Below are 25,044 nucleotides of genomic sequence, written 5' to 3'. Positions count from 1 at the left end.
AAGCCGTGCCGGACGCCGGATCCTCCCGCTGATGTCCAGGGGCCGCCGGAGAGGTGAATATAACAATATTTTTTATTTTAATTCTTTATTTTACACTTCCGATACCGATACCCGATATCACAAAAATATCGGATCTCGGTATCGGAATTCCGATACCGCAAGTATCGGCCGATACCCGATACTTGCGGTATCGGAATGCTCAACACTACTCCTAACACATAAAGTGAATGCATTCAAAACCCGAGGATTGTAGTCATTTATAATAAACCTTCAGACTGATCCTTCTTAGGGACTCATCAACTTGGCCATGGTGGTAAAACAGTGCTACAGTCTTCCATGGCCCAGTGATTCGTCTATTTCGTGCTGGAGGGTCCAAGAAAATACGATCAACGTTCTGGCAACCGTGGACTTAAACACAGTTTATCTTCCTCCAAAACAGTTAGAAAGCCCATACTACAGCTACAGGTCTTTACAAGTCTTCTATTACGTATTATTAGGATTACCTTTTGTAAGGTTGTATGTGTAGCTTGCAGCAAAATATAGCACGCAAAGAATTATTTTTCTTGCCTAGGTGTAAAAGTAGTAGTTATACTGCAAAAATGTCTTGATATGGATGTATCTACCATAAGTCAGAACACGTTTTATCATCTAAGGTTTTCCCAGCATTGAAAGTTATCGCTTTTCCCATAGGATACGTGATCAAGGCAGTAAGGTCCGACCACTAAGACCTCAAACAACCCCAAAACTAGAGCTCCGAAATACCACAATTGGATGAAGCAGTGGATATGCCTGCAGGCCAGGAATATATCCAATTTATTCACTGTCTCTGGAACTAACCAAGATAGTCAAGAAAGGGTCTCTACCACCGAACCATTCCCATGGTCCATAGCAATGCCCCAGTGTTTGGAATGCAGGAGCTCTCAGTGGGCGAACCCCCAAATATTCAATGTGTACAGAGATATGAAGTAAAAAAATAAACAGTTTGCATCCGCCAAGTTAAATGGTCTTTTAACAAGCGCCAATTAGTTTGGAATATTGCTGATCTAACCAAGCTTGTTATGGGTAGAGCAGAAGTCTAGCTCTGTATGAAGATCTTTACCATATTCCCTCAGCTACATTATCGGTTCTTGTAATACATTGGATACATATCATATGAAGAGAGCAATCACTGAAGAAGGACATCATGGTCAGAAGTACAGAAGGATCAAGGAAAAGAGGAAGACCAGCAACCATATGGCTTGATACAATCAAGATAACAGCGGAAAGGACTCTGATGGACCCATTTAGGCTTCCACAAGATCGATCTACCTATAGAACGTTCACCCATCAAGTCGCCATGGCTCAAGACCGAGCTGAAGGCCGTTAAATAAAATAAATAACACTTTGGATTTTGAGTTTGGGTGACTCGAAGCATCTAATATATATATCTTGTTAGGGCTAGCGGAACGCACCAAATAATAGGACAGATAGAGTATGGTGCGTTCGCAGCCCGGGGTCCACCGTGCAGAGATGGAACCTGCTGCCAAGTAATGACGGACTATATGGCGGTACTCATAAGTATAAACACGTGGGTTAAACTTCACCCAGCGTGAAGGAAGCGATCCTGTTGCGTCACAGGACCGCGGTACGCACATAGAGCGCGAGCAAGTAGTCAGCGAACTCAACCCCAACTAGGATTGAAGTCCGATTAGACCCTTGCTGGCACAACACCGCAACTGGGTGTGTAAGGAAGCAGAATAACAATATTAGGGCACAAGAGTGCATGCGGTGCCGCACTGACGAACGCCACTAACCACCCAGGCTTGGGTAAGGAAAGCACAGAGGAAGTGCACGGCGTCGTACTGGCGGTCACAGCAACTGGACGCTGTAATGTGTGATTCGTGCTGTAGGATAAGTCGGGCGCTAGATAGCAAACATACACCTTCCACGAACAGACATTCAATAGGGTAGGGGTATCCAAGGACGACTTGCACTCACAACATACACACATTAACAATTGTACACTAGCGCATGGCCGTGCGGTCATGCGCAGTTTATATAGTTACAGCACAGGAAGTGGCCACAGCAACTTTGCCCTTCCAAGACCTGCTAAGAGGACCAATGGAATGTGCTGCAGAGCCTGAGCACATGACCCTCGATCTCCAACGGGAGATCTTGCCCTGGGCATGCTCAGTGTGTGCAGACAAGGACTTAGTCCCAGAGAAGTCCGCTCGCTGCTGACCAGCACTGGCTTTAATGGCAGAAGCTGAAGAAGCAGCAGTAACTCTCTGTACAGAGTGAGACTGAGCAAGACGCTGGGACCGACGTCCCTGCTGAGCAGACTCCACTGCAGCTGGATAAGAATGGGAGACCGCAGCGGAGATGGCTCGAGATTCCCCCTGTGCAGAAGCGGGAACTCGAGACCTAACATATCTTTGAACCATGTTAGCCAGTAGAAAGAAAAATACAAACATTTTAGAGTCCCCAGTGGTTGATACCTTTTAATGCCTAACTCAAAAATGGTAACAAATTTCAAGCTTTTGAGTCTACTGAGGTCCCTTCTATGCCTGATGAATGGACCTGAGAATTCTCGAAAGCTGGCACTGAAGAAAATACTTTCTTTGAATAAAAATTTCTCCACACTATCCCTCATTCACCAATTTGAGAGAAAAGAGGGAGACACAAAAGCGCAAATAGGGTCTTATCAAACGTTACACAAAAGTTGCCCACCAAGAGAACTACTCACCTGGTGAGATTGAAGGAAGGACATATATTAATGGCGGCTGCTGCTGATCCACAGGTCAGTGCAGGACCTGATTGAAACACACACTTAGGTAGGAGAAAAAAGGATCATCTTCGCACTGCCTCAAGAAGAATTCCAAGAATTGTAGAGGTTTCAACGTGGTTTATTCTACGCATTTCAGGGTTCAGGTGACCCCTTCATCAGAAGATACCACAATATTGGTACCATATTTGTGTTATGTCCTGATGAAGGGGTCACCTGAACCTGAAACGCGTAGAATAAACCACGTTGAAACCTCTACAATTTTTGGAATTCTTCTAGCGGGAGCGCGGGGATGATCCTTCCTTCTCCTACCTAAGTGTGTCATTCACCAATTTATTACTTTATTTTCTTTAGAATTTATTAATGTTCCCAAAATGCTCCTTTGATGTAGTCCATGTTCCCCAAATGCAGCTCTGGAGACTGTGAATAGCAAAAAAAGTACAGCTATTCACAGGCAAAGTGTAGTGATGACAACTCTCATCAGCATCGCCAGGTCCCGCTGAGCGCAAAGTTGAGTGGGTGGCTCTGAAGAAAGCTGTTGCCACTACCCAGCGCCTGTAAATAGCTGTACTTTACTTCTGTCCTCAGTCCCAGAGCTGCATTAGAGGAACGTGGACTACATCAGAGGAACATTAATAAATAAAAAATAAATAAATTGATAAACGAGGGATAGTGTGGGGGTGTCTTTATTTGAAATAAAGTATTTTTTTCTGTGTGTTTTTTTTTTGGATTACTGGGTTGTTAATTGGGGTGTCTGATAGATACCTCTCCATTACTAATCCAGTTGACATTACACAACTGAAATCAACAGCGAAACATATGATGCCAATTGGCACGAGGGAAATCGGGAAACGTTGGGCAAAGTGCCAGAATTGGTGCACCTAATGAAAGCGCCAATTCTGGGGCAGCTGCAAGCTGGTATTTTCAGGCTGGGAAAGGCAGATAACCCTGGACCTTTCAAGCCTGATAACATCAGCCCCAGCTGTCTGCTTTACCTTGGATGGTTATTAAAAATTGGGTCGACCCCATGTCATTTTTTTTAAATTATTTAGTTATTTAGTTCTCAGCAGCGACCTTCAAGTTGGAGATGCAACCAGATGACTTCCCCATGTTGTTCCCATTCCATTTGAGTGCTGTTGCCATCAATTTAAGCAATTTTTCTGCCCCCTCCTTCTTCTGTTAGGGTCTTTCAGCAAAATGAGTTTCCCGTTGTCTTCCATTACACTTGGTACTCAAGTCAAGTCCGTCCTAGAGTCCGACCTGTTTGGTTCGAGTACCGAGCATGCTTGATCATCACTAATGGTCACACATGTTCTCTACTGCTTCATTGTCATGCATTTATTATGTCTCGTCAATAGGTGATCAATGATTATTAAACAACACCTTTACAAACAACGGATAAGCATAGGATACATGGCTAAACAGCCACAATACATTTACAGTGACTGTAAATAATCTTGTCACGCAGAAGTTTCCGTTCCTCCTCTACATTTCGAAGGTTAAACAGGCATTCAGATATTAACAACTTGCCAAAGCTCGCAGCCCATAATGGAGCAGTCAGAATGATTCATATTACATTGCATGTGTCCTGGAGTAGAACTATCAGATAAGACATTTGTTTTAAACATAACATTATTTCAAAAGTCTATTTATTGTGACGCTACGGTAAAATCAGCCTTGTGAAGTCCATCATCTGAAAGCAAAAATCAACAGTGAAATGCTGATGGAGTATATAATGTCAGATTTGGGGAACTGTCAGAGATATTTTCTTTCAGATAAATAATAATTAATAGGGATGAACGACCATGCTTGGTGATACTCGGATGTGCTCGTTACTCAGCAAGCAATAGCCGGTGCTCGATTTCAAACTTGAATCCTTGTCCTGCATCTTTGGCACCTATTACACAGCTAATAAGCATGCAGGGATTGACTGCGCATCGTTATAATGCTCTAGCCATCTTAGTAGTGGCATTACTGTGATTGGCTGCCCTTGTGATACCATCAGAGGGTAAAAAAGGACAAGAGATGTCAAGCTTGGCACACTGATGCCATTGCACAGCTTTGTGACAGTTGTTTATGGGGGGAAAGAGTGTTTGTACAGACCAATATGAGCACACTATAATGAATCAGATGCCTGCAGTGTTGATACTGGTGCTGAAGCTGAACCAACAACCTTTGCTGTTTGTACCACATACAATCTGCATTTAACCTAGGGAGGAAAAAAGTTATACAGGAGCAGGAAGTGTGGCTGAATACAGTCTCTAGGCAGGGATTAGGGCTTTGCAGTCGGTTGCTAAATACAAGTGCTTCTCACAAAATTATAATATCATCAGAAAGTTCATTTATTTCAGTTTTTCAATGCAAAAAGTGAAACTCATATGTTAAGGCTAGTGGAATGCACCAAGGAAATATAGATGTTTTATTGTAATTGATGCGTTCACAGCCCGGGGTCCACCGTGCAGGAGAACCTGCTGCAGGAGAACCTGCTGCTAGCAAATGGCGGAACTATATGGCGGTATGAACTAACTCTGTTAATTCACAGAGTAGCCGTGAAATCAAAGCACTGCACCCTGTTAGACTTCACAGTGGCACAGGCTAACTACCCAACTGAGAGCAGTCAGTGGTCATGCATGCACACAAAAACTCCTCGCCAGAGGTGCCAGCATTCTAGGGGCTTATTTCAGCCAGGTCCTTGAATACATACACACACAATCTCCTCGCCGGAGGTGCCAGCATTCTAGGGGCTTACTTCAGCCAGGTCACTGAACACAAACTTACATGACCACACTGGCGCAAAGCACATAACATAGAAAGATACTAGCGCATGGCCGTGTGGCCATGCAAGCCTTAAATAGTTGCAGCACGTACAGGACCTTCCTAGAAGACCAATGAGAGGCTGCCACCGAGCCTGAGCACCTACAGGACCTTCCTTAAGGACCAATGGCTTTAGCTGCAGTATCTGTACATGTGACCCTCGATCTCCACTGAGAGATCTTACTCTGTTCATGCTCAGAACGAAAAAAGCAGTACTTAGTCCCAGAAGCGTCTGCTCGCCGCTGCCCTGCACTGACGTCAATGGCAGAAGCAGGAAAAGCAGCAGTAACTCTTTGTACAGAGTCAGACTGAGCGAGACACTGGGACTGACGTCTCTGCTGAGCAGGCTCCACTGCGACAGGAGAAGAATGGGAGACTGCAGTGGAGATGGCCCGAGATTTCCCCTGTGCAGAGGCGGGAACTCGACCCCTAACACTCATATATTATAAAGAGTCATTACAAACATAGTGATCTATTTCAAGTGGGTTTTTTTGTCTGTTAATGTTGATGATTATGGCTTACAGCCAATGAAAACCCCAAATTCAGTGTGATACCTAGGACACCATGCAGAATGCTGACAGTGAGTATATTACAAACTGTCAGCATTCTGTATCCTAGGTACACACACAAATTATACAGAAAGCCTGGACAGCCCCTTTAAATAAGTGTAATCCTATGATACACAGTACTGCCCTCTAATGTATTTAGAATCTAACTAATGATGTTTTAGGAAAATATCTGATGAGACTAAATAAAGTCACAATTGCCTTGACTAGCAAAAAAGAATAATACATCAGCAATGAAAACCTATGGCACTACAATATATGCAAAAAAAAGTGTCTTCAGTTTATCCCTATGGCTGTGTCACTGGATATAACCCAAGTATCTTGTGGTTATAACAGAATGAATTTAATAGAGGTCATTATAGTTGTGCATGGTGAACCTAGTTTGGCTTAGTGCAGTCGTAGTGTTTTGAGGTTAGTGGCTGTAGAACTCACTCAATCATTCTGCCATAGAACATTTCTCGTACCATAATTTGTTGATACAGCCATTTGACCAAGAGTGAATGAATGAGCCATAAGTTGGGATCAAAATTGTATTCTTTTTTTTTCAAGGGAAAATTTAATTTTTCTAGCTAAAATTTATTGCAAACTTGTAGAACTTCTGATTTTTCATTTGTTTCTGAAGTCGAAGATGCACCTTTGAGGCTCACATTTCCAGTTTGAGTCAACAACATCAAAACCAGGAAGTCTGAAAATGGCTACGTGTGCAGAATAAGTAATTTCGCCTGCAGGGATTTGCTCACTTAGACAAGTGACTGAATAGAGGAAGCTAATATGTGGAAAACAGACTAGATGCATGTATGCATCACATTATGTATCAATTTGCCACAATATATATTATTATATGTGTATATATAAACAGTTGCGTTGGAAAGTGTTTGTCCCCTTTCTAATTTCCTATTCTTTTTCATGGTTGTCACACTTAAATGTTTCAGCTCACCAAGCAAATTTAAATATTAGACAACGATAACACAAGTACACATAAAATTCAGCTTTTTAAATGAAGGTCTTTACTATTAAGGGTAAAATAAATCCAAATCCACAGGGTCCTGTGTGAAATAGTGATTGCCCCCTCCCACTTAAAACATAAATTAACTGTAGTTCTAATTCTATAGCCACACCCAGGCCTTATTACTGTAACACCTGTTCTCAATCAAGAAATCAATTAAATGGGACATGCCCAGTGAAGTAGTCCAAAATATCCTCAAAAGCTAGATATCATGCCGCAATCCAAAGAACTTCTGGAACAAATGAGTAAAATGGTCATTGAGATTTATCAGACTGGAAAATGATATTAAGCCATTTCTGTAACTTTGGGACTCCAGTGAACCACAATGAGAGCCATTATCCACAAATGGCAAAAACATGGGACAGTGATAATCCTTCCCAGGAGTGGCCGGCTTACCAAAATTATCCAAAGAGTGCAGCGATGACTCATCCAAGAGGTTACAAAAGACCCTGCAACAACATCCAAAGAACTGGAAGTCTCACTTGTCTCAGTTAAGGTCAGTGTCCATGACTCTACCCTCTTCCTTTGTTTCTACCTTGACAAGTCCTGACGACTCTACGCGCCGTGCCATCAGTCGGGCAAAGCACTTTGTAACATCATGTTGTCATAAAGACATATCACCGGTGACGTCCTTGAACTTGTCCAGCCAGAAGACCTGACCTCGAATGAAGATTCCGAAGAGAATGTGGAAGAGGAAAAGAAATAAGGCATGGAGGACAGGAAGGCAGGCTGTCAGGGTGAAAGGACACGTGTGTGTGTGTGTATTATTTTTTTTTCAACTCTTTTGTCTGGTCCTCTACGATTCAGCAAACTGGTGGCCACTCAGAGCGAATGTGTATTTTGAAGAAATATTCAAAAGTAGGAAAATTAAATTCTACAAAATTAAATTCTATCTTCTCTAAACACGACCCCTCCAATAAAAAGCAAACAAGAGGACATGCTATTCGAACTGAGCATGGCCTCTTGTTCACTACCTACAGCCACCTCTACGTCTTCGAGTTGATTGATTGTCCATACATGAATTGAAAAACCAACAATGATATAGCATGAAGACACATAGCAGGGAAGATGCTACACAACATATCAATAATCCAAAAATGAAATGTACCGTACAAGCTCGGGGAAAAAGTGATAGTATTATAGACCAAAGAGAGAGTAGACATTAATCAAACTCCATTTACGCTTCATAAATCAAGGCAGAAATATGTTTCGGCTATTACTATTGACGTTTTGTGTCTTGTATTATGGAGAGGAAAGTTTCTAACAGATTTTGTTTCTAGATGCTATTCATTCGGCGAACAGGCCTTGGATCTAATCATTGAATGAATCATGACTAGGATCAAAAATGATCCGAATCACTCCTCTCTATTTTAGCAATGTATGTCAGAGGAAATTGCATTTAGGGGATTGATTTGATTGATGAAAGAGTACTTTGGAATTAATCTCAGATCTGCCATGTTGCTTACTTACATTTTACAGAAAAGGGAAAAATATTAATCTTGTTTTGTAGTCATGTAGACATAGTGTGAGTTTTATATACTGCTACTCTGTACGTGCGTTTATCCTGGTGGCCTAAGTTCTGGTTGACATCTGTAATTGTCCTCAACATAAGAAAAAAAACCTGTCCAACAGTGTTCTTAAGGGAAATTGTATGCTTAATTTACTGAAGGGTTATTCCGGGAAAATTGGGAATGTTCATACTTTTTTTTCACCCATTGTAGTTTAGAAATCTGTTTTCATCATCTATAAAAATCTATTGGAATGCTCTTGAAGTACTGTGCAAAAAAAATAGGCAGTTGTGGAGAATATGCTGCAAAGATGGAGTACTTTCAAAGTAGAAGTATGAATAGTTCATTTTTATAAATTAACAAGATGAATTGTGAATGAATAAAAGAGAAATCTAAACCAAATCAATATTTGGGGAGACCGCCATTTTGCCTTCATCAGTTCTTCTAGGTACACTTGTATTTGCACACAGCTTTTGAAAAAACTTGCCATGGAAGTTATTCCAAACATCTTGGAGAAATAACCACAAATCTTCTGTTAACCCTCTTTCACACGTCAGTGTGTTAGGACTGGCGGAACGCACCAAGACAGATGGTATAGATGCGTTCGCAGTCCGGGGTCCACCGTGCAGGTGAAAACCTGCTGCTAGCAATTAGCAGAATATATGGCGGTACACTAGAGTATACACGCGTGGGTTAACCTCACCCAGCGTGAAAGAAGCAATCCTGTTAAGGCACAGGACAGCGGTACCGCACCTAAAGCGCGAGCAAGTAGTCAGCGAACTCAACCCCAACTGGGATTGAAGTCCGATTAGACCCTTGCTGGCGCAACACCGCAACTGGGTGTGAAATGAAACAGAAGAGCATGCAATGCCGCACTGACGAACGCCACTAACCACCCAGGCTTGGGTATGGAAAGCACAGAGGAAGTGCACGGCGCCGTACTGGCGGTCACAGCAACTGGACGCTATAATGTGTGACTAGTGCTGTAGGATAAGTCGGGCGCTAGGTAGCAGCCATACACCTTCCGCGAACAGTCATACTATAGGGTAGGGGTATCCAAGGACGACTTGCACTCACAACATACACACATTAGCAATTGTAAGACAATACTAGCGCATGGCCGTGCGGTCATGCGCAGTTTATATAGCAGCAGCACAGGAAGTGGCCACAGCACTTTTGCCCTTCTAGGACCTGCCAAGAGGACCAATGGAATGTGCTGCAGAGCCTGAGCACATGACCCTCGATCTCCAACAGGAGACCTTACGCTGGGCATGCTCAGTACGTGCAGACAAGGACTTAGTCCCAGAGAAGTCCGCTCGCTGCTGACCAGCACAGACTTTAATAGCAGAGACTGGAGAAGCAGCAGTAACTCTCAGAACAGAGTGAGACTGAGCAAGACGCTGGGACCGACGTCCTTGCTGAGCAGACTCCACTGCGGCTGGACAAGAATGGGAGACCGCAGCGTGGTGGCCCGAGATTCCCCCTGTGCAGAAGCGGGAACTCGACCCCTAACATTACCCCCCCTCCTAGGGCCCCCCCCTCCTTGGGCCTCGCTACGTTCGAAGGCAGCAATGAGCTGCGGAGCCCGAATGTGCTCAGCAGGCTCCCATGACCTATCCTCAGGGCCGTAACCCTTCCAGTCCACCCAAAAAAAATTTTGGCCACGTACCACCTTGCACCCCAAGATAGCGTTCACCTCGAAATCGTCCATAGACGAACCCGATGTCCCGGCAGATGACTCAGAAAACCGAGACATGTATACGGGCTTAAGGAGGGACACATGAAAGGTGTCGGTGATACCAAGGTGTGGAGGAAGGGCCAGACGGTAGACCACAGGATTAACCTGTTCGAGGACTTTGAAGGGACCCAAGTAGCGAGGAGCAAATTTAGTGGACTCAACTCGCAGCCTGATGTTACGGGCGGAGAGCCACACCAAGTCGCCAGGAGCAAAGGACGGGGCGGGGCGCCGATGAGCATCGGCGCAGGACCTCATTCTCTCCTTAGAGGCCCGAATGGCATCCTGAGTGCGGTCCCAAATATCCCGTGCCTCCACAGCCCAGTATGCCACCCTGGAGTCTGCGGAAGACACGGGCATAGGCACAGGTACCCGTGGATGCTGACCATAGTTGAGGAGGAATGGGGTTTATCCAGTGGAGTTGGCTACGGCGTTGTTCAGCGCAAACTCTGCCCATGATAGCAAGGATGCCCAGTCATCCTGCCTGGCTGAAACAAAATGTCGCAGGTATGTGACCAAGGTCTGGTTGGCCCTCTCTACCAACCCATTCGTCTCGGGATGATAAGCGGAAGAGAGATTCAACTCAATACTGAGAAGACGACACAGCTCTCTCCAGAGCCGAGACGCAAACTGGGGACCCCGGTCACTGACAATTTTGTCAGGCATACCATGTAGGCGGAAGATGTGCTTAATGAACAACGCAGCCAAGGCCCGTGCAGAAGGTAACCGTGGTAGCGGCACCAAATGCACCATTTTCGAGAAATGATCGGTGATGACCCAAATGATGGTACAGCCGCGAGACTTGGGCAAACCCACAACAAAGTCCATCCCGACCATCTCCCAGGGCCTATCTGCCACCGGCAAGGGATAGAGCAACCCAGCTGGCCTTTGACGCGGAGATTTATTTTTGGCGCAGGAGACACACGCCAGAATATAATCCCTGACATACCGGACCATATGCGGCCACCAGTACGTCCTCGCCAGTAGCTCAGATATCAAGGGCAAAGGATACTTGTTCTTAACGGTGATAGCGTTAAGACCCCTGTAGTCTATGCATGGACGTAGCTCCCCATTCTTCTTCTGCACGAAGAAGAATCCTGCCCCAGCAGGTGACACTGACTTCCTGATAAACCCTCTTGCCAGATTCTCTTGAATGTACTGAGACATGTCCTCCGTCTCCGGGAGAGATAATGGATAAACTCGACCCCGGGGAGGCTCCGCACCAGGCAAGAGATCGATAGGACAGTCATAGGGGCGATGGGGCGGAAGGGTCTCCGCCGCCTTCTTGGAGAACACGTCTGCGTAAGACCAATATTGCTTGGGGAGAGAGGATAGATCTGCGGGTACCTCAGTAGTAGCAACCTGAACGCACTCTCGGTGACACCTACCCCCACATGATTCACCCCATCCCAGAATTCTGCCTGAGGACCACTCGATGTGAGGAGAGTGGTACCGTAGCCAAGGTATCCCCAACAGGACCTCATCAATACCCTCAGGAATGACGAGCAGAGAAATTATCTCCTGATGGGATGGCGACAGGGACAGAGTAACAGGGATGGTCTGATGTGTTATCTGTGCGGGGAGTGTCGACCCATTCACCACTCGTACCGTTACTGGTTGAGATAGCATAACCAGGGGTATTGCGTGACGTTGGGCGAAGGCAGAAGACATAAAATTGCCCTCCGCCCCAGAATCCACGCAGAGGTCTACCGAGTGGGAGGATGAGCCAAAGGTAATTGTCCCCTTAAAGGACAATTTGGAGGCAAACGTCGCAGTGTCTAGTGCACCTCCACCTACTACCACTAGACGCTGACGTTTCCTCGACCGCTGATGACATCTGGTGGCAAGATGTCCTGACTGTTGGCAAACATGGAAACCCTGGAGTGCACGAGCGGTCTGGGACTTAGATCCCGCTCGTGACACCACCTTAGGTTCCTGGAACTCAGGAGCCTGGACTGGAGATTCCAAAGGTTTGGCGAAGGTGGGAGCCAGCCGAAACCTCTGCCTACACTGGGCTCGCTCTAACCTCCGCTCGTGAAAACGGAGGTCAATGCGAGTAGAAACTGCTATTAACTCCTCCAGTGTGGCGGGAATCTCCCTAGTGGCCAGAGCATCCTTAACGTGGTCAGCTGTTGTGAATTCTGTGGCTGAGTTCACTTCTGTGGTCACAAGTGGTATTGCAGTCTCTGGGCTTCCTCCCTCAGGTGTTTTGGTGAGCTCGTTGGCTGCCTTGCTATTTAGCTCCACCTGAGTCTGTCTTCCTTGCTCCTTGTCAATGTTCCAGTGTTGGATCTGAGCTACTGCATCTTTCCTTGGGCCTGCTGCTCTGCTAGATAAGTGCTTCTAGTTTGTTTTCTGTTTTTTCTGTCCAGCTTGCTATTAACTTTTGCTGGAAGCTCTGAGAGGCAAAGGGGTGCACCGCCGTGCTGTTAGTTCGGCACGGTGGGTCTTTTTGCCCCTTTGCGTGGTTTTCGTTTTAGGGTTTTTTGTAGACTGCATAGTTCTCTTTGCTATCCTCGCTCTGTCTAGAATATCGGGCCTCACTTTGCTGAATCTATTTCATTCCTACGTTTGTCTTTTCATCTTGCTAACAGTCATTATATGTGGGGGGCTGCCTATTCCTTTGGGGTATTTCTCTGAGGTAAGTCAGGCTTGTATTTCTATCTGCAGGCTAGTCAGCTCCTCAGGCAGTGTCGAGTTGCATAGGTAGTTATAGGCGCAATCCACTGCTGCTTATAGTTGTGTGAGGATAGATCAGGTACTGCAGTCTACAGAGATTCCACGTCTCAGAGCTCGTCCTATTGTTTTTGGTTTTTGCCAGATCTCTGTATGTGCGCTGATTACTGCACGCTGTGTTGCCTGATTGCCAGCCATAACAGTACAAGGAGCCACACCAATGATTCCCAATAGAGGGAAAAAAGAAATCCTGACATCATTTTTTTTTCTTAGCTCTGTCTTCAGTCTTTTTTTTCCCCTAGACATTAGAGTGCTTCAGGACACAGCTGTGGACATGGATATTCAGGCTCTGTGCTCCTCAATGGATAATCTCGTTGTAAATGTACAAAAGATTCAAGATACTATTGATCAGAAATCGATGCTAGAACCAAGAATTCCGATTCCTGATTTGTTTTTTGGTGACAGAACTAAGTTCCTGAGCTTCAGAAATAATTGTAAGCTATTTTTGGCCTTGAAACCTCATTCTTCTGGTAATCCTATTCAACAGGTTTTGATTATTATTTCTTTTTTGCGCGGCGACCCACAGGACTGGGCGTTTTCTCTTGCACCAGGAGATTCTGCATTGAGTAATGTTGATGCATTTTTCCAGGCGCTGGGATTGCTTTACGATGAGCCTAATTCAGTGGATCAAGCTGAGAAAAATCTGCTGGCTTTATGCCAGGGTCAGGATGATGTAGAAGTATATTGTCAGAAATTTAGGAAATGGTCAGTACTCACTCTGTGGAATGAATCTGCACTAGCGGCTTTGTTCAGAAAGGGTCTCTCTGAAGCTCTTAAGGATGTAATGGTGGGATTTCCTATGCCTGCTGGTTTGAATGAGTCTATGTCCTTGGCCATTCAGATCGGTCGTCGCTTGCGCGAGCGTAAATCTGTGCACCATCTGGCGGTATTGTCTGAGAGTAAGCCTGAGCCTATGCAGTGCGACAGGACTATGACTAAAATAGAACGGCACGAACACAGACGTCTGAACAGACTGTGTTTCTATTGTGGTGATTCTACTCATGCTATTTCTAATTGTCCTAAACGCACTAGGCGGTTCGATAGCTCTGCCGTTATTGGTACTGTACAGTCCAAATTCCTTTTGTCCATTACCTTAATGTGCTCTTTGTCATCATATTCTGTCATGGCGTTTGTGGATTCAGGCGCTGCCCTGAATCTGATGGATTTGGATTATGCTAAACGTTGTGGATTTTTCTTGGAGCCTTTGCGGTGTCCTATTCCGTTGAGAGGAATTGATGCTACACCTTTGGCCAAGAATAAGCCTCAGTACTGGGCCCAGCTGACCATGTGCATGGCTCCTGCACATCAGGAAGTTATTCGCTTTCTGGTACTGCATAATTTGCATGATGTGGTCGTGTTGGGGTTGCCATGGCTACAAACCCATAATCCAGTATTGGATTGGAACTCTATGTCGGTAACCAGCTGGGGTTGTCAGGGAGTACATGGTGATGTTCCATTTTTGTCTATTTCGTCATCCATTCCTTCTGACATCCCAGAGTTCTTGTCGGACTTTCAGGATGTATTTGAAGAGTCCAAGTCTGATGCCCTACCTCCGCATAGGAATTGTGATTGTGCTATCGATTTGATTCCTGGTAGTAAATTCCCTAAGGGTCGTTTATTTAATTTGTCCGTACCTGAACACACCGCTATGCGCAGTTATGTGAAGGAGTCCCTGGAGAAGGGACATATTCGCCCATCGTCGTCACCATTGGGAGCAGGGTTCTTTTTTGTAGCCAAGAAGGATGGTTCGCTAAGACCGTGTATTGATTACCGCCTTCTTAATAAGATCACTGTTAAGTTTCAGTATCCCTTGCCATTGATATCTGACTTGTTTGCTCGGATTAAGGGGGCTAGTTGGTTTACTAAGATTGATCTTCGTGGTGCGTATAATCTGGTGAGAATCAGGCAGGGAGATGAATGGAAAACGGCATTTAATACGCCCGAGGGTCATTTTGAGTATCTGGTGATGCCGTTCGGACTTGCCAATGCTCCATCTGTTTTTCAGTCTTTTATGCATGACATTTTCCGTGAGTATCTGGATAAATTCTTGATTGTTTACTTGGATGACATTTTGATCTTCTCAGATGATTGGGAGTCTCATGTGAAGCAAGTCAGAATGGTTTTCCAGGTACTGCGTGCTAATTCCTTGTTCGTGAAGGGATCAAAGTGTCTCTTCGGTGTGCAGAAAGTTTCATTTTTGGGGTTCATCTTTTCCCCTTCTACTATCGAGATGGATCCGGTTAAGGTTCAGGCCATCCAGGATTGGACTCAGCCGACATCTCTGAAAAGTCTGCAGAAATTCCTGGGCTTTGCTAATTTTTATCGTCGCTTCATCTGTAATTTTTCTAGCATTGCCAGACCATTGACCGATTTGACCAAGAAGGGTGCTGATTTGGTTAATTGGTCTTCTGCTGCCGTGGAAGCTTTTCAGGAGTTGAAGCGTCGTTTTTGCTGTGCCCCTGTGTTGTGTCAACCTGATGTTTCTCTTCCGTTCCAGGTCGAGGTTGATGCTTCTGAGATTGGTGCAGGGGCGGTTTTGTCACAGAGAGGTTCTGGTTGCTCAGTGTTCAAACCATGTGCTTTCTTTTCCAGGAAATTTTCTGCTGCTGAGCGTAATTATGATGTGGGCAACCGAGAGTTGCTGGCCATGAAGTGGGCATTCGAGGAGTGGCGTCATTGGCTTGAGGGTGCTAAGCATCGCGTGGTGGTTTTGACTGATCATAAGAACCTTACTTATCTTGAGTCTGCCAAGCGCTTGAATCCTAGACAGGCCCGTTGGTCGTTATTTTTTGCTCGTTTTGATTTTGTGATTTCATACCTTCCGGGCTCTAAAAATGTGAAGGCGGATGCTCTGTCTAGGAGTTTTGTGCCCGATTCTCCGGGGTTATCTGAGCCGGCGAGTATCCTCAAGGAAGGAGTCATTGTGTCTGCCATCTCCCCTGATTTGCGGAGAGTGTTGCAGAAATTTCAGGCTAATAAACCTGATCGTTGTCCGGCCGAGAAACTGTTCGTCCCTGATAGGTGGACTAGTAAAGTTATCTCTGAACTTCATTGTTCGGTGCTGGCCGGTCATCCAGGAATCTTTGGTACCAGGGAGTTGGTTGCTAGATCCTTCTGGTGGCCATCTCTGTCACGGGATGTGCGTGCTTTTGTGCAGTCCTGTGGAATTTGTGCTAGGGCTAAGCCCTGCTGTTCACGTGCCAGTGGGTTGCTTTTGCCCTTGCCGGTCCCGAAGAGGCCTTGGACACATATTTCGATGGATTTCATTTCTGACCTTCCCGTTTCTCAAAAAATGACGGTCATTTGGGTGGTCTGTGATCGCTTTTCTAAAATGGTCCATCTGGTGCCCTTGGTTAAATTGCCTTCCTCCTCTGATTTGGTGCCTTTGTTCTTTCAGCATGTGGTTCGTTTACATGGCATTCCTGAGAATATTGTTTCTGACAGAGGTTCCCAGTTTGTCTCGAGGTTCTGGCGAGCCTTTTGTGGTAGGATGGGCATTGACCTATCTTTTTCCTCGGCCTTCCATCCTCAGACTAATGGCCAGACCGAACGAACCAATGAGACCTTGGAAACATATCTGAGATGTTTTGTTTCCGCTGACCAGGATGATTGGGTGTCATTTTTGCCGTTGGCTGAGTTCGCCCTTAATAATCGGGCCAGCTCGGCTACCTTGGTCTCTCCATTTTTCTGCAATTCTGGGTTCCATCCTCGTTTCTCTTCAGGACAGGTTGAGTCTTCGGACTGTCCTGGTGTGGATTCTGTGGTGGACAGGTTGCAGCAGATCTGGACTCAGGTAGTGGACAATTTGACCTTGTCCCAGGAGAAGGCTCAGCTTTTCGCTAATCGCAGACGCCGTGTGGGACCCCGACTTCGTGTTGGGGATCTGGCTTGGTTATCTTCTCGTCATATTCCTATGAAGGTTTCCTCTCCTAAATTTAAACCTCGTTTTATTGGTCCGTATAGGATTTCTGAGATTCTCAATCCGGTGTCTTTTCGTCTGACCCTCCCAGACTCCTTTTCCATACATAATGTATTCCATAGGTCGTTGTTGAGGAGATACGTGGCACCTATGGTTCCATCTGTGGAGCCTCCTGCCCCTGTTTTGGTGGAGGGGGAATTGGAGTATATTGTGGAGAAGATTTTGGATTCTCGTGTCTCTAGACGGAAACTCCAGTATCTGGTCAAATGGAAGGGTTATGCTCAGGAAGATAATTCCTGGGTTTTTGCCTCTGATGTCCATGCCCCAGATCTTGTTCGTGCCTTTCATGTGGCTCATCCTGGTCGGCCTGGGGGTTCTGGTGAGGGTTCGGTGACCCCTCCTCAAGGGGGGGGTACTGTTGTGAATTCTGTGGCTGAGTTCACTTCTGTGGTCACAAGTGGTATTGCAGTCTCTGGGCTTCCTCCCTCAGGTGTTTTGGTGAGCTCGTTGGCTGCCTTGCTATTTAGCTCCACCTGAGTCTGTCTTCCTTGCTCCTTGTCAATGTTCCAGTGTTGGATCTGAGCTACTGCATCTTTCCTTGGGCCTGCTGCTCTGCTAGATAAGTGCTTCTAGTTTGTTTTCTGTTTTTTCTGTCCAGCTTGCTATTAACTTTTGCTGGAAGCTCTGAGAGGCAAAGGGGTGCACCGCCGTGCTGTTAGTTCGGCACGGTGGGTCTTTTTGCCCCTTTGCGTGGTTTTCGTTTTAGGGTTTTTTGTAGACTGCATAGTTCTCTTTGCTATCCTCGCTCTGTCTAGAATATCGGGCCTCACTTTGCTGAATCTATTTCATTCCTACGTTTGTCTTTTCATCTTGCTAACAGTCATTATATGTGGGGGGCTGCCTATTCCTTTGGGGTATTTCTCTGAGGTAAGTCAGGCTTGTATTTCTATCTGCAGGCTAGTCAGCTCCTCAGGCAGTGTCGAGTTGCATAGGTAGTTATAGGCGCAATCCACTGCTGCTTATAGTTGTGTGAGGATAGATCAGGTACTGCAGTCTACAGAGATTCCACGTCTCAGAGCTCGTCCTATTGTTTTTGGTTTTTGCCAGATCTCTGTATGTGCGCTGATTACTGCACGCTGTGTTGCCTGATTGCCAGCCATAACAGTCAGCCAGCCCCCTCCAAAATATAGGGATAAGGGCTTTATCCGACCACTCTAGCTCAGATGCCAGAGTGCGGAAATGGACGGCAAAAAGGCTGACCAAGGAAGAGCCCTGAGTCAGTGCCAACAGTTGGAGCGCCGTGTCATGGGTGACACGAGGTCCTAGAAAGACCTGTTTCATAGTGCTCAGGAATAACGGAGCACTCTGCACCACATGATCGCCACGCTCCCACAGCGGCGTAGCCCACTGCAACGCCCTGTCCGACAATAAGGAAATTATAAAGCCCACCTTAGCCCGCTCCGTAGGGAAACGAGAGGCCAGAAGCTCGAGATGTATTGAGCACTGACTCACGAAACCCCTACAGGACTTACTGTCACCAGAAAATTTCTCTGGTAGCGGGAGGCGAGATAGCGTCGGTACAGGAGCGGCAGTGGACAAGGTAGCTGCAGCCACACTTGCAGCCTGAACAGCGACAGCAGTAACATTCACAGCTGAGGTTGAATGCTCAAGAGCCGCCAACCTTCCCTCCAGCTGCTGGATGTACCGCTGTAAACGCTGGTCGTCCGCCATTTACTAGCCAGACCCTGATGCTAGTATTCTGTTAGGACTGGCGGAACGCACCAAGACAGATGGTATAGATGCGTTCGCAGTCCGGGGTCCACCGTGCAGGTGAAAACCTGCTGCTAACAATTAGCAGAATATATGGCGGTACACTAGAGTATACACGCGTGGGTTAACCTCACCCAGCGTGAAAGAAGCAATCCTGTTAAGGCACAGGACAGCGGTACCGCACCTAAAGCGCGAGCAAGTAGTCAGCGAACTCAACCCCAACTGGGATTGAAGTCCGATTAGACCCTTGCTGGCGCAACACCGCAACTGGGTGTGAAATGAAACAGAAGAGCATGCAATGCCGCACTGACGAACGCCACTAACCACCCAGGCTTGGGTAAGGAAAGCACAGAGGAAGTGCACGGCGCCGTACTGGCGGTCACAGCAACTGGACGCTATAATGTGTGACTAGTGCTGTAGGATAAGTCGGGCGCTAGGTAGCAGCCATACACCTTCCGCGAACAGTCATACTATAGGGTAGGGGTATCCAAGGACGACTTGCACTCACAACATACACACATTAGCAATTGTAAGACAATACTAGCGCATGGCCGTGCGGTCATGCGCAGTTTATATAGCAGCAGCACAGGAAGTGGCCACAGCACTTTTGCCCTTCTAGGATCTGCCAAGAGGACCAATGGAATGTGCTGCAGAACCTGAGCACATGACCCTCGATCTCCAACGGGAGACCTTACGCTGGGCATGCTCAGTACGTGCAGACAAGGACTTAGTCCCAGAGAAGTCCGCTCGCTGCTGACCAGCACAGACTTTAATAGCAGAGACTGGAGAAGCAGCAGTAACTCTCAGAGCAGAGTGAGAATGAGCAAGACGCTGGGACCGACGTCCTTGCTGAGCAGACTCCACTGCGGCTGGACAAGAATGGGAGACCGCAGCGGAGGTGGCCCGAGATTCCCCCTGTGCAGAAGCGGGAACTCGACCCCTAACACAGTGTCTCCGGTACGTGTACTGACAGTTTTCTCACGTACCGGAGACACTGACACATGTAGACCCATTCAAATGAATGAGTCTATGCACATGTCTCCGTGTTTTCACGGACCGGGTGTCCGTGTGCAAAACACGGAGACATGTCCACTTTTCTCCAGCAGCACGTACCGCAATACGTCCTGCACACGTGCACACAGAGAATAGTGTGCACTCTCCCCTGTGTGCACTTACCGCCCGCAGGAGAGACAGCGCTACAGTAAGCGCTGTCCCCACTGCGTGTGGTGCTGAAGCCGGCATTCATTCCTTCTCCCCAGCAGCGTTCGCTGGAGAGAAGGAATTAAAAATCAAGGTTTTTTTGTGTTAAAAATAAAGTTTGTGGGTCCCCTCCCGCCTCCCATCCCCTGTGCGCCCGCCCGCTTGCTGAGAAATACTCACCCAGCTCCTGCGATGTATGCTCTCAGCGCTGGCAGCAGGTCCTGTGTGAGAGGTCACATGGTACCGCTCATTACAGTGATGAATATGCGCATATTCATCACTGTAATGAGCGGTACTATGTGACCGCTCACACAGGACAAGCTGCCGGCGGCCGCTGAGAGGAGACATTGCTGGAGCTGGGTGAGTATTTTTCTGCAAGCCGGCGGGTGCACAGGGGATGGGAGGCAGGAGGTCACCCACAAACTTTATTTTTAACTAAAAAAAAATAAAAAACCTTGATTTTTCATTCCTTCTCTCCAGCGAACACTGCTGGGGAGAAGGAATGAATGCCGGCTTCAGCACCAAAAGCAGGGGACAGCGCTTAACTGTAGCGCTGTCTCCTGCACAGTCCATGTGGTCCTCAGGTAGCACACGGGCAGCACACATCTGCCGCACGTGTGCCACACTGATGTGTCACGTGAGCACACGGATACGGATAACTCCGGTACCGATTTCTCCGGTACAGGAATTATCTGGACGTGTGAAAGAGGCCTTAGTATGGATTATCCCATGAAAGAGGGAAAAGGTAGCGCAGTCTAAGTGCAGTAAGTTGGAGATAAATGTGGTAAAAAAAAGAGAGCAATCTCCCACATGGCTAGGTTGTGCACATGGTGCTCAACTGTCACGCACAGTGTAGGAAAGACTAAATGCAGCAGTAAGGGATAAGGGGAAGGGAACCCAACACTAGGAAAGGGGTAAGTGGAGACACCAAGGCAGATCTAAGTCACCCTGTCTGTCCTATCGTCCCTATATAGGTTCCGCACCTATCGCTGAGCAGAATACCTAACCCATGCCTGCCCAATAAGCCCTGCATAGGGAAGGACAGGATATCACTAGTCAATCCCCACTACCACTAAAGACAGATGGGATACACAAACAAGGGGAGAGAAATACGGCTGTCCTCGAAACACCAAGAGGAAGATAGCCAACTGTTATAGATCCAAGCCTCAACAGGGAATTGGAAATATCATCGGCAACTTCCAGCAGTAACCCTTACAAAATTATTTACTATTTTGATCACCAGGAAATGTTTAATTCTTTCACACTGAATATGCAAGATACTCCATATTGTAGTTTGCTTTCAGAAAGTTCAACGCTTTTCATGGGGACAGGAATTAGGTAAAAAAAAAAAAAATCTTGAAAACAAACCATTTTGTTAAGTAGCCACCTATTTTGCTAATATGATGGATAATAGCGATGACACATAGGTCAGAATGGCAAATAAAATTAGATTCATGTAAAGGACCAAATATAAATGAAATTCATTCATGGTTCTAAGAAAACTCATAAGTAACAGAAAATAAATGTCATCACCGTACATTGCCTCCTTCGTTCCTAAAAGGTCTGCTCTTCCCCGACTGAATTCTTCATCAAAGATCTAAGCAGTGCATGTGAAATATTGGCTCGTTTTATTCTTGCACTCTCACTCCTGACGATCAAGTGTTTGAGTCCAGTTTATATAATGTCTTTTTAATATTATGAGCTCAATATTTTATTGTTCATTTTTTTTACTTTAGGAAACCACAGTCAAATATCACGAGTGCAAGTTGCAATCAAGGTTCTTGACGTTAATGACAACGCTCCGGAATTTGCAACAGATTACGAAGCTTTTCTGTGCGAGAACGGTAAACCTGGACAGGTAAGGGAATGATATGGTCATGGAAAATGAATATTGCGATCAGTATGTTTCTTTTTTACTCATTTATCTTTGAGATGATCTTTTATGCCCTATTGTCTGCTCTACTTTGTGCAAACCTTAAAGCTAATGGACACGTTTGACATGGAAAATAGGATTTTGCATATGTGGATATTTTTAGTTAATAAAATTGCACTAAGTTTAGGGTGCAATTTTGTTTTTTTTCTTCATTCATTGATCCCATGATGTAGTTTGCAGTCTGATTCGCATTTCTGCTTTTTCTCTTGTGGGAATGTCTCTCCCAGGAATATAGGCTGAATGGGAGATCTGTGTGTATCCAGGGAGGGAGTGTCTCTCCCAGTAATATAGGCTGGATGGGAGGTCTGTGTGTATCCCGGATAGAGTGCACATATATCATCACAGCTCTCTATTCTGCAATTGTTTTTCTTCATGTGCTTTTCTCCTTTTCTACAGCATGTGTTTTCTACCCTCCACGAGACTATACATACTTTATCCTCATTGCACACTATGCAGATCTGTGTATAATTCCCACCCTAATGTTATCATCACAGCTCTCTATCTTGCAATTGTTTTTTCTTCATGTGCATTCCTCCTTTTCTACAACATGTGTTTTCTTCCCTCCATGAGACTATACATCCTTTCTCCTCTCTGCACACTATGCAGATTTGTGTTTAACTCTTTCTCTGACGTTATCATCACAGCTCTCTACCATGCAATTGCTTTTTCTTCATGTGCATTTCTCCTTTTCTATAGCATATGTTTTCTTCCCTGCATGAGGCTTTACATACTTGCTCCTCTCTGCACACTATGCAGATCTGTGTATAACCCCACTCTGGTGTTATATCTAACATTAAGAGAATGGGAAAAATGAGCAACGAGGCTCATCAAAAAGGAGCAGGAGCTCTGATGGCCTTGTAATATTTTTCTAAAAGCACTCATAAACAACTGATGGACAGAACATTTTTAAACAAGATTATTTTGAAAATATCAAATAAGATATCAAATTTTACCTAGTCTTTAAGGGAGTATCTATAGGACAAACAGTATTTTTGTGCAGATCCCACATTTTGGATGCCCACCTACTAGAAGAGCATGTGATCTGAGATTGTTGCCACCGGTAAAATGGAGCCACTGTGGAGATGATCTACTCCGCAGTTTCCATAATTCTTAGAAACTAATAGGCAAAAAATCCTAGCGTTTTTCATAGTGGAAATCAAAGACTTCCACCTGTCAATGGGACATGATAAAAGCTAAGGATATGAGTTAAATATCACAGCGATGTGTTACTTAATGGGCTGTGTGTTGTCATTTCAATAAAAAGTATTTTATCAGCAGGAGATTATTACTACAGGACTAGGTGTCTCATGCCTCCTGGTCTAGCCACACCCCCACCACTGTTTGGCAGCTTTCTGTCACTATACAGTAAAGTACACAGACAGCAGCCAACCAGTGGTGTGGGCGGGGTTACATAGAGCTCAGTAGTCTGAGCACTGCTAGATTTGCAGCAGAGAAAAGTTATTCTATCACAACTGCTGCACCTAGTAAACTAAGTGATACATCACTGGAATCAGAATCTCTGTCCATATATCATGCTGCTGTCAGATTACACAGCGAAAATCCTCTGACAGATTTGCCAGTGCTGCCAGATGGCCAGTCCGACCCTGCATATTAGAATATTCTTAGTGCATTTTCGGGTTACCCACCTCTTAAGATTATTAGCACATCTCCAATCTGTGGATGGATTCAGAGAAACCAAATTGTTAACAGATGTATCAACAGTAGCAGTGTGAAGGAGAGAATGGCTAATGAAATCAATAATTAAACCTCACATAAGCCAGCTCAGATGTGAGATGAGGCAAGATGGCGATTTTGTCCTGGAAGGAATTCTTGGAATATGAAGCAGATACTGGACATTGGATGGAATACCATATATGGAGTGGAATTGGCAAGGACCTATCATAGACTGACACTGGTTGGTCAGAAGTTGTGCGACACCCACTTTCTGCCTGTCCTGTTACAAGATTCTTTGTTCTAAGAATAAAGTTCAGTTGTGTGCCAGATTTTGCTGGGAGAGGAACGTATGAATTTCCTGGAACCTACTAATTATTACAATGCAATAAGCAAAGCCAAATGCAATAAAAATATCTCTGAAATCATCTTTGCAGGTGACTCAATTGTGTCCTAATTAGTAGCATTAATTGTGCATTATTATGATTACGGTTGTCATTTTTAGACAGCTGCGCGCCTTTGTACAGCAGATGACAGGCTTTCCCTTTTAAGAACCCTACGTAGAGTTAGTTTCTTGTTGCTGTAAAGCTGAACTCGACAATAAGACAAAAATAAGTAATTTGATAGAAGGTATCGAACATTCACCCTTTAGTGGTCAACCTCTTGTGCCATCCAACCACTTGAACTTTTCTTTTTCTTTTTTCATGTGGCAGTATCATTATTTTTTTATATCGTTCTATTAAGTTGTTCTATTTATTTTATATATTTATTTTTATTGTGAAAGTAACTATTCTTAAAAGTTATAAAACCTTTCAGAAACATAAGGTCTATTCTATTGTCTGTGCCGGATGAAGTAACATTATTGATGATATTTTTCCTGTTTGTCGTCTCGACTCTCGGGAACACGAATTCGTAATTTTTTCGCTCAAGTGCTCTTAAGTGGTATATTGCATGGTGTATGGATGTAAACGGAAAGACGCATTGTGACAGTGCAATTATTGATCATTACAGTTGCTAAATGTATAATTAGTGCAACCTCATTGCCCCTAGAAATGTTCGCCGAAAACTCACATCATAGTATTGGAGTCTTACTAGATTCGAGTGATGCATTGCTTATGTCAACATTTTTGCACTTCTAGCACTTTACTGGCATTTCTTTTTTTGAATTGATCTGAATGGATATTGGATTAATGACATGACTTGATTGAACGATATTTATTGCACAGCGATTGCTCTTGTGCTTTATCACCAACGTTTTGTTGCATAATGTTTCATTCAAGGCAATTTACCATATTTTTTCGGACTATAAGACGCACCGGACTATAAGACTCACCCAGGTTTTAGAGGTGGAAAAAAAATATTTGAAGCAAAAAATGTGGTAAAATATTTAAAAGCATAAATAACATACTATTACATGTGGTG

The 25,044-nt window shown here is 45.1% G+C and overlaps 1 protein-coding gene across 1 annotated transcript in view; it reads left to right on the top strand.

The window, feature by feature from the left end:
* The window catches only part of CDH8 (cadherin 8), a 525,615-nt gene that overhangs the window by 449,977 nt on the left and 50,594 nt on the right, over window positions 1-25,044 (top strand). Inside the window, exon 9 of the mRNA XM_069738885.1 lies at window positions 21,755-21,876. Coding sequence (XP_069594986.1) covers window positions 21,755-21,876 — 122 coding nt within the window. The remainder of the gene's footprint in view (window positions 1-21,754; window positions 21,877-25,044) is intronic.

The sequence above is a fragment of the Ranitomeya imitator genome, chromosome 9 (genome assembly GCF_032444005.1).
Source record: "Ranitomeya imitator isolate aRanImi1 chromosome 9, aRanImi1.pri, whole genome shotgun sequence".
Classification (NCBI taxonomy): Eukaryota; Metazoa; Chordata; class Amphibia; order Anura; family Dendrobatidae; genus Ranitomeya; species Ranitomeya imitator.
The sequence above is the reverse complement of the archived record's forward strand: the minus strand, read 5'-3'. Positions and strand labels throughout refer to the sequence as shown.